This window comes from Phaethon lepturus, unplaced genomic scaffold (genome assembly GCF_000687285.1).
Source record: "Phaethon lepturus isolate BGI_N335 unplaced genomic scaffold, ASM68728v1 scaffold16879, whole genome shotgun sequence".
Lineage (NCBI taxonomy): Eukaryota > Metazoa > Chordata > Aves > Phaethontiformes > Phaethontidae > Phaethon > Phaethon lepturus.
In genome coordinates, this window is record NW_010561583.1 from 52406 (window position 1) to 63120 (window position 10715).

General features: G+C 38.6%; 1 protein-coding gene across 2 annotated transcripts in view; it reads right to left on the reverse strand.

Moving 5' to 3' along the window:
• Positions 1–1693: 1693 nt before the first annotated feature.
• The window catches only part of FAM198B (family with sequence similarity 198, member B), a 12288-nt gene continuing 3266 nt past the window's right edge, over positions 1694–10715 (reverse strand). For both annotated transcript variants that reach the window (XM_010294051.1, XM_010294052.1), the window contains 3 exons: positions 6736–6950; positions 2345–2571; positions 1694–2049 (listed from right to left, as the gene is read on the reverse strand). In XM_010294051.1, coding sequence (XP_010292353.1) covers positions 1842–2049; positions 2345–2571; positions 6736–6950 — 650 coding nt within the window. In that variant the 3' untranslated portion in view covers positions 1694–1841. The remainder of the gene's footprint in view (positions 2050–2344; positions 2572–6735; positions 6951–10715) is intronic.

The following is a 10715-nucleotide window of genomic DNA, read 5'->3' on the forward strand; positions in this document are numbered from 1 at the left end:
ATCCAGAGGATTATTTCTTTCTCTAGGCTCTGCTCACAGTGCAAGCTACAGCAATATTTTTGTTTCTGTAATAGAAATTACCTGGCTAATAAGTTACAACATTTTAAGAAAAGGATAATATGAAAAACCTACAAAATTCTACTTTGGTGCTATTAAAAAGTCGAAGGCACTCTAAAACATGTCCTCTTAAGGCAACAGGTTCTAGGAAGTTTTTACAATTCTATCTGCCCTTTGCTGACAGAACAAAATAAAAGATTATTTAGATGACCAAGATCTTAAAACTTTACTGAGTATCTTTAACTCTGCCTATAACGAGATCTATTTCTTCTAGTAATGCAATTATTGTTAATAGCTGTTCTAATACTAAGAAAAAAACCCACCCTGTTTTAGCTGCAGTGGAACTGTAGTTATTTAAAACATTAAATTCACCCATCCACATTAGCATTGACATGAAACATTTTAGTTTCTCATGACAAAAAATGCCATTGCACAAGCACTTTCAAAAATATTTTAAAATCTAATACCCCCTATATTTTTTTACTATACATAAAAACAAAAGTAGCTATGAAATTATTCAACTTCTGCCGTTATCTGATGGCAAGAAGATACTTATCTAAAAAGATGGTTAGAGTCTTTCTAAACAGATAGGCAGAAGGTGTATGTAATGATAGACTATATTGGTTGATATTGTATTTCTAGAACAGAAGGTGGCTAAGAATCCAAAGTGCTTACCCAGCCTTCTCTAACAACCTTACCTGTGGGAATACTTGGGGCAAGTCATCAGCTAGAATCATCATCCCACAGTGGTCAATCTTAATGGAAAACCAGAGCCTGAATTGCCGGCTAAAGCTGAGCACGCAGCACAAAAATTTCCTCTGACGAGTTTAACAACGATCATGTCCTCAGTAGGTCTGCTTTTTGACAATATTCTAAAAAAAATTGTCAAGAATGTTGCAAAAACAAAACATTTGTACACTCATTTAGCAGCATATTCACACAAAGCTAAAGCTGAATTTCTTTTTTAAAAATACTGGTAATAAAGGATGATTCTGTGAGTAACACCCAGTTAATCAATAGACAGAAAATATCAGATCATCTGCCCATACATCAAAACAACCTGTACTGAAAATAGTACATTGTAACAAGTGGCTTATGATGAATTGTACTCCATACTGCCAGGTAAAAACTGTATTTGTCAAATGAATTATTATCTTCAAAGCCATTTTCTCCTCATTCTGTTTTTTACATTTCCCTCATGTCCAGTGCAAACACCCCTGAATTTAAGAGAGCTGAATTTAGTCCTCAGATTTCATAAGATACAACAATAAGCCTTTGGAAATGTTGGCATTTCAGCATTCATAATCAAAAGACAAATTCCTGTACGAGATATGTTTCAGCAGGTAGATGCGATGGCAGTTTTCATCATTGTATTAAGTGCTTACAAATCTCTGTTCCCATTTAAATTTGCAATAAAACTTTAACTGACTTGAATGAGGGAAGTAAGAGTAATCCAGCCTAATGTACTGAAAATCCTGTTGCTAATTTTCAAAGAGTTTAACAGAAGGAGTGTTCATGGTACCTGCATATTACTGCATTATTTGTTGTACCATTTGGCTATTTTTCATTTCATTTCACTGGTGACATAGAATTGACTGTGTTGAGTTGCAGCTGACATTTAAATGATGCTTTTAAACCATGTAAGATTTCTTACTTAAAAATAAACTTGAAAGTTTGGCAAAAAAATCCCTAAATAAGCCCATGAATTAAATCAATTATACTATTAGCTTTTGCCTTATACAAATTTTTTTAAAGACTATCTCTCAATTAGAAACAAAACTGCTTCATTCATTCATGGGCAATACTTTGGCTCCATGTGCATTTATATATGTAAGAAGAATTTTGGACCTCCTTTCTATTACATCAATAAGCTTTTCAATTCCTTTTCTGCCTCCTTGGCTCTCCCAGTATATTTTGTCAAGGAACAAAGACTGTAGCAACTTCTCACGTAAACGCTGGCTCCTCAGCACTGAAACTGCAGATTCAGGGAATCTGGAAAAGCACAAAGAAATTCATCAGCTTTGCCATCACTCTGAATTGCAATATTTATGTTGCGGTTTAGCAATCAATTCTATGAATATAGGCTGCAACTCTGCAACGGAAGTCCGTGCATGCCTAGTCATATGCATGTTGTTATCTTTTACAGCAGTGGGATTACTTGCACATTTTTAGACACATTCGGTACATGTCTTGGGCCAATGATATCTATTCCAGTAACTTAGTGTCTCATGCTCAAACTGGGAAGGAATTATCAATGTTTTTACAGAATTAATAACTTAAAACTTACTCATTGATTCCTTGTAATATTTTGAAGTCAAGATTGTCCTCATTTCTGTCAAAGAAACCTTTATTGTCTATAAAGGCCAAGTGCCTTCGGTCATGCCTTCTCTGAACTATGTGTGTCAGGTCAACAGCTTCCTGATCACTACATTTCAGCTTCAGTCCTTGCTGCACGCAGGAATCCTCCTTGAGGGGTTTGAATCCACAGCAGTTTCTGTCTAGTCGATTATAGATCTAAAACAAAGTGCAGCAGAGTGCCAAGTGAAAACAATATCAAAGTATTTGGGACAAAGTGTCACTGTAAGATATCGCTCACCAACAAAGCCAACAGGAAAGCCAGCTCAGGACAAGAATAATTAAAGTCAGCAGTGAAATGGTGTTGAAGACCTGGTCCCCATACTTCATATACTGTTAGAAGCAATTCCCTAGACTGCGTATTTTATCCATTTTATAGCCATGATTTGTTATGTCAGTAGAAATTCTTTGAAAATAATGGAACAATACCACTGCATAACTGGAATAACAAGATGGTGAATACAATTCCATTTTTTTCAGAAGGCTGCAGGTTTTTTACATTTTCTCTGCTGGAGAACAACAGAAATAGGACAGCCTGACACACACAGAGAGTCTCCATTTTGTGGGACCTATTAGACTAACAGTACACAAAATAATTGAAAAGATTAGCAAGGGGCACAGAAAAGCATCAGAAGCTACAAAATGTGAGAATTAAGAGTGCATTTATAACCGCAGAGCAGCCTCCCTGAGTTGCACTGTGGTATATATTTTAATGACATGATAGTCTAGGCTATTTCTTCCCATGGGAACCCTCTCTTATTCATCACACAGCACTTAGCTGGAAGGAATACATCTGGTCTAACTTCAGTGGTGTAAATGTTAGGCAACTCTTCTGACTTAGTTGTTTACATTTCCTTTCATAAACAATGACAAGAACAAGGCACCCCCAGAGCTAAGGATGCCATTTTAGGACAACCGTCTTAACATGGGAAGGCTAAATCACTCACTGGAAGTGCTTCTACCCCTGTTGACTAGATGAGAGTAAATACAGAACATTTCCAGGGCTCTGAGTGCACAAATAAGGCCTTAATTGCCCTAAGCAGCCTCACCTGGGACCACTACACCACCACCACCACCACCCCCCCCCGCCCATGGGCTCAGGAGCTCTATTTAAGCTCAGGCCTGGCACCTCAGCCCTCTTCTAAGTCCTTATGGGTGGGGTGTATCTGATGCTCATCCTGCTACCTCATGGTCCTGGGTTGCTGCATGGAACTCCTGCTCACTGGCCTCAGAGCTGGCCTGCTGCTTTGTCTGCGCCTGATACTCACTAGGGCCTGTGGTCTTCACCACCCTTCCTGCTGGGCTGCCTCTGCTGCGGGGCTGCCCTTGGCTCCAGCTCCCCTCTGCAGGGAGCAGCCCTGCTCCTGCTGCCAGGTGCTTACAGAGTGAAGTCTGGTATGGTGCATCGAAGGCTTAATGAGTAGCTTATCAAAGGTAAATAATTTTTCTGTCTGTGCTTATTGTATGCTGCTAACTCTTCAAACTGTTCTAAACATAAAAGCATTAATGGTCACATAAGCCTTCTGAAATTACAATTTTATTTTTGTGACATCCCAGTGAAATGAACTGTTAGGATTCTTCTCCTGATGTGGAACTATGTGTATTGAAAAGGCCTCCTAATTTTGTACATCAAATGAAAGTCTGAGAATTGTGTTGTTTTTTCTTAAGTATGTAATACCATTGCCACTCATCTTGGTGGCAGTGTTAATTTTCAACTGTGAACATCTCGAGGAAAAGAATAGATTTCTTTCATGAGCAGCATTCAGCATCTGCAGTCACTAGAGCTCCTCTTCCTTGCAGTGTTCTAGCTCGTGGGATCTCTCATTCAAGCTATCCAAAGGCTTTGCCAAAAAAATGAAGCAGAGGCCTTCCAGACAGACTCCTTTAATGTATAGCCCTAATTCAGCTGCACTATACTTCATTACATAGAGTAAATAGGTGAGGAGATCATGATCTTACAAACAGCCTCTTCATAATATCTGCATTATTCCAGTGTTAAGACAGAACGATGGGATACTCTGGAGTTAATGCGGCAACCTTAATAATTTAGCATTGTTTTTTGTCATATATTTATGTATGAGAGGTCCAAACCCCCAAAATTAAAGAAGCCATTTTACATTTAATGGCCTTATTTTACTTGAGTTCTTGCAGAGGCAATTGAAGGTCAGTTATAAGCATTTTTCAGCCTGCTCCTATGTTTTATAGCATTTGAAACCAGAGATTAGGAACATCTATTATGGGCAGCAAACCCATTCTTTAGAGGGGAAGTATGTTTAATGGAGGATATGTTTCACCATTATTCTTCATTTCTGAATGACTCATGCAGCACATATTCCCTTCTTGGCATTTTTTGTTTTAGAGTCTTCATGTTCTACTGCCAATAAACTTTAAAGTTAAGTCTGAGAGCACCCAGATAAGATTCTAATCTTTAAGAATTTTAAGACCCACTTTCACTCACTTTCTGGTATGCACGTTCTTGTCTGGTAGGCAACTGGAGGTATAAATCACTCTGATTCCAGCTACTATTATAAGAGCAACTTATTTCTTTATTTCATGTACAGTCCAATCCTGTTGTATCTTAACTGACTGCTCCTTCTGGATAATAGGAGTTCTACTATGAAGATTAAAAACTAATCTTAGAAGACCTTAATATTAGAAATGAATACAGAACTCATGAGAATTTTTAAACTCTTCAACATGAAGACAATGGCATGAAAACATTAACTCTGACACAATCTGTACTATTCCTATAGGGGTGTTACTATGTTTAGCATCAGAATAATCCACATGACTTTATACCAGTTTCTAAGATCTAGTTGCTCATAGTGGGGCTAAAGATGGAGTCATTAGACAGGAGACAATCTATTTTTAGAGAAGAATTGAATGTCCTGTTTAATGTAAGTCTTCAAAAATGTGACTCAAAAATTGGAAACATCCATTCACCCTACAACAATGGATTTTTGGAGAAGGACAGGGATAGGCTATGCATAAGCCAAGTCATGTTTTTTATATGTCAGGAAATGTAACTCTATAGAAAGCTGAATTATATGAACAACCAAACACAGTGCATAAAACTAGTGCTTGCTGCAGTTTTAAATAAACTGGTAAGTGCTGCAGGAGGCTCAGTCACCCAGACCTGTTTGGCAAAGACAATTGGAAGTAGTGCTGTATCTCAGGAAGCCATAAAATTAGCTTCCAGACAGGTGGTGCAGCTCAGCCCTTAATAATGCAGGGTGTATATTAATACTCTACTACATAACTGCTGTAACTATAGCTGCACATTATGACACCACTGAGCAGAGCCCTAGTTTGGTATTATTTGGTGAGCTAATGATTATGTGCAATACATAATTGAGGAACAGCAGACATATCATTCATCAGTTGCTGCTCTGTATGTCCAGAGAAGGGCAACGAAGCTGGTGAGGGGTCTGGAGAACAAGTCTTATGGGGAGCTGCTGAGGGAACGGGGGTTGTTCAGTCTGGAGAAGAGGAGGCTGAGAGGAGACCTTATCGCTCTCTACAACTACCTGAAAGGGGATTGTGGTGAGGTGGGTGTTTGTCTCTTCTCCCAGGCGACTAGTGATAGGATGAGAGGAAATGGCCTCAAGTTGCGCCAGGGGAGGTTTAGACTAGATATTAGGAAAAATTTCTTTACTGAAAGAGTGGTCAAGCATTGGAACAGGCTGCCCAGGGAGGTGGTGGAGTCACCATCTCTGGAAGTGTTCAAAAAACGTGTGGATGTGGTGCTTTGGGACATGGTTTAGGGGGCACGATGGTGTTGGGTTAATGGTTGGACTTGATCCTAAAGGTCTTTTCCAACTTTAATGATTCTGTGATTCTATATTCCTTACTAAATCACTGGCTAGGTTTTTAAAAAGAAAGAAAATTAGCAACTACAACTGTTACCTTGATCCAGATTTCAGCTGACCAAAACCACTTAAATCACCCCTAGGAGCTGGGGAGGTGCTGGAAGGACCACACAGTTAAGTGTTTCACAGTTGTGAACATAATCAAGAGCTATGTTTGGAAAAACAAGGAGTCAAGAAACAGTATGCCTCCTTGAAGGTGAGGTAAAACAAGATGTCTCAAGACAAAAGTCTTTGCTTCCTCTTTTAGAAAATGAGTTTAAGTTCCTGATCCCTTTCCTTGATGATAAGTTGCGTTTTGGATATTTTAATCATAAGAAATGAGAAACAAGTTCAAACTGTGCAAATATATCTCTTCTCCATTTAAAAAGAAATGAACAAAAATTACATTTCTAGGAGCTCCATGTGTGCTCACATGACTTTTGATGCAGATAGTTGCATTCAGTAAATATTTTACCTGCAGAAGAAAATCAAAGAGTGCCATCTTGGACCATTCATGATGATGGATTTCGGTACAGCCCCACTCAGCTTTGGGAACTTTACCATTCTGCCAGCATTTCTGCTTCAACAGGTGCTGATATTGCCCCCAGGTTAATCTCACTGAAGAATGGGTAGTATTATCTGTTGGACTCAGTGAGGAATCCCAGAGAATAACAGGACAGGCTTGACCATCTGAAGGAAAAACAGATCATTAGTATACTGCAATACTCAGACTTACTTGATCATTCTTTAGACATTGCCTAAGCATCAATAATTATACCATTTTACAGATGTGGCAGGAAAAATAGCCAGGGACTAATAACTTGACATCCTTTGGTTAATGTGGTCTTATTCCACATATAAAACCATCCTCCCATGGAATGGAAGAAGCACAGACATTATAAATGTCTTCAGTGTACAGAAGGCTTTCTCTGTCTGAAGCAAGAGATTAATGTACAAAATCATCTACTAAACCAGACTATTAAAAAGTTTATAGGTAGATTAAGAGCCTACAATGCCACTGTGAATCAACAACGTAATTTCCTTCCAATTCCAGGGAGCTGATGATGATTTACAAGAGCTGAAAACTTATGTTCAAGTATTTTTTCTGCATAATGGGCATAGAAACACTACAAATCCTATACTCAAAGTGGATTTATTTTGTTATCTTTAGTATTTTAGGCCTATAATGTATGACTTCACAGCTCTGAAATTATATATGAGAATACTAGAGAGTGTGAGCTTAGCATGAATAAACACCTTGACAAATATTTTCTTTACCCAGATATAACATGAGACCTGTTCTGGATAGCAGCTATTTTGGACACAATTCTTTAACTCTTCTGTGTAAAGAGCATTCTGCTCTTCCCTGAAACTAAGTTCAGGGCCTTAGCTTTGGTGAATTCAAGAATTCAAAGTTAATTTGGGGAATCCTCGCCATTTCCCCATCTCTCTTGCTCTGGCTCCATCATTTACATTGTGGATGACTTTTGCCAAGTCAGGTCAACTATTGGCAAAGCCTCTTTTCCAAGCCAGACAGAGAAAGGTTACATAAGTATTGGGAATTGTCACAAAAAAGGACAGCTTTCTTCAGGACCAAGTCTGATCTAATATTTTTATGTTCCCAACAACAGCTTATGTAACCATTCATGAATTCCTCCACAAACCAAATACATAAATGGTCTTTGAACAAAACAAACATCTCCTGTCTACCCAAAAGGGACATGATAAACAATAGTAATATAAATACTTGAAAAATATGAATAATATCTTGCCAGTTTCCTTTAAGATACAAAAATATTTTAAAAAGAGCAAGGCTAAATACAGGAAATGTTTGCATTTCAGAGGAAATGGGAGCTGAAAAGATGAGCCAAAATAAAATCTTTCAACTCCATAATATAAATTGAATTACAGGAATATAAAAGAGCAGCTTGAGTAAAGAGCACTGACTCAAATTTTTGACACATGCAGGAAAAACATGATGATGATGAATTAAAGCAGATAAGGGGTCTGATTCATAGCTCCATGAATTGGCATGACTCCACTGAAATCAGTGGAGCTCTTCTGATTCAAGCCTTGTGAGGATGGGGCTGAAGTTAACTGAACAGTGAAAAGTAAGTCCTGGCTAAAAATCAGAGCATCCAGTTTGACACAGCCAAAACTGAGGAGACTGAGCACGCTTCAGAATAAGACCAGCGTGTTCTGCATGTGCTTCTTTCCTAATCAGCTTTATATATTAACACAAAGGGCTACTGCTTTTCTGTTGCTGCAGCTGCATTGCACTGAATCTCGCCCAAAGCTAATTGACTTGATTTTCTTTTCATCTGCTTAAAATTCTTTTCATCTATTTCATTTAGATACTTGACTACCTAAAGATGATCTGCAAAATTGTATGGGAAAGATTTTTCCAACTTGTGTCAGAACCAGCTTCCTAGTAATTCATATAGATTTTTAAACATCACAGTATTTCTTGAAATTTCTTAGGCCCTGAGGAGCTGCTGGCTCAGGATATCCTAAATTGAATAAGGTAACACAGGTGAAACCACAGGCTGCTGAGACTAGACTACTTCAAGGTACTCAAATTGCTTCATATGCAGTTAGGTAATGTATCACCACATGGCTTCTTCAACATAGGCATCATCTTAGATATCTACACAACACATTCTTCAAAAATAGTCGGTATGCTTCTTATCCACAGAGATGCTCTTGCAAATGTTACTCTTCCACCCTGTGCTCTAACTTGTATCTACAGCATTTTTTCTAACTTCCTCTAAAGAAAATATTTTGAAACATGCCCATGAGAGCATTACTAAAAAGAGCAGATCTTGAGGTAGTTAAAGCCCTTTCTCAAACTCCTCATTGTTCACTGTAAAGCAGTACAGCTTACAGCTGACACACTTGAAAGAAACAGTATAGCTGTCAATGTATTAGCAGGAGCAGGTAATTTAGTGTAGAAAGATGAGAGGGATTGACATAGAGCATTACTTGAATTTTAGAGCTTAAGATTAAGTTCTGAGGGGAAAATATAAGGGACAGAAACAAAAAGCAGAGAGAAGTTAGGCAACTTATTTTTCTTTCTTCCCTCTGCACCTTATATTTGCAATGTTTCTGTCCTGGGCTCAATGGATGTCAGAACTGAGGAATGCATGAAATGTGCATCAGTTGCTCTCTAGACTATGGACTGCATTATTGCTTATGCATGAACTTTTCTACCCAACAAAATATTGTAAATATGCCCTCTGGTATCCCTCTGAGCAGTACAACACTATGGTGTAAATTGTTTGGGTTGACAGAAAACAGGACAGTTAAATTGAAGCATTTTAGAGCATTCTGAATGTGTAAGGCAGCGTTAGGTTTTTCTTATTCTTTGCCCTGACATTAGTGACTCATAACATCTTTGCCTGCTTTTTCATAACTTTTGGTGGGATAGCGAGGGCAGGCTGATAGCGTAGGGTATAACACGGAAAAACCTATGGCTCCATTTTTGATTGTATAGAGGCCAGTAAAGCAAAATGACAAGTACAACTAGTGGAGGTATCTATCACATGTCATTAATTTGCACTAAACCAACCATGAAAGGTCTTACTCAAAAGGAAGAGTTTCTTGCATGTTTTAGGGGGAGGTGGAAAAAGTGGTTCTGGGCAAATAGTGGGTTCAATCTTTAGCTAAAAAAGCCCTACTGAACTGAGTACACCTGTGCTTATTCTTCTCAGAATGGGATAAAACATATTTAACCAAACTTATGATATCAGAAAACCAGGGGGGAAGAGGGGTGGTTGTGAGCATGCAGTAGTTCAGGCCCTCAGCCAGTGGCACTACAAAACTGCATAGCAATAGCTGTGTATTTAGTACCAAAAGCTGAGTAAAGAGCTCAGCCTTGCTGCTACAATCCAAGGAGCCAGAGTCCTACCCCTACAGCTGCAACACAGGAGGAAGCCTGCTTCAGCCCATGTTACTCCAGTGGTAGCTCAAGCCCTAACAAACATTGGTGTCATCCTACCCTGCAAATGCTAGAGCTAGAGGCAATACATGCAGGCATTTTACATAGCTTCTGTGCAAATTCATTAAGGTAGGGTTGTGACACCAAGCAAGGTCACTTATATCCTGAGGAACAGGAGAGACATAACAATAATGAAGATTCTCAGTCTTGTGGTATTAATGTGTCCATCCCGAAATTCAGATGCACAAGGGTCAGCTACTGTTTTCTCCACAACAGACACAGTTTTATGATTATTTCTTGTTTTTTTACAGGCTTATCCTTCTTTGTTTATAGGTGTTTTGGAGCTCTCAACATTTTTCATGCCTTGTAGGTAGCAATGGGAGTAATGAATGACTGTTTGCTTATGCCCAGAATCACGCTATTTTAGCCTGTAACACTGAACTCTAAAGGGCTTTGCCCACCTGTACCCCCCAGGCTTTTTATGTTCAGCCAATTCATTGCAAAAATATGAGGGAAAG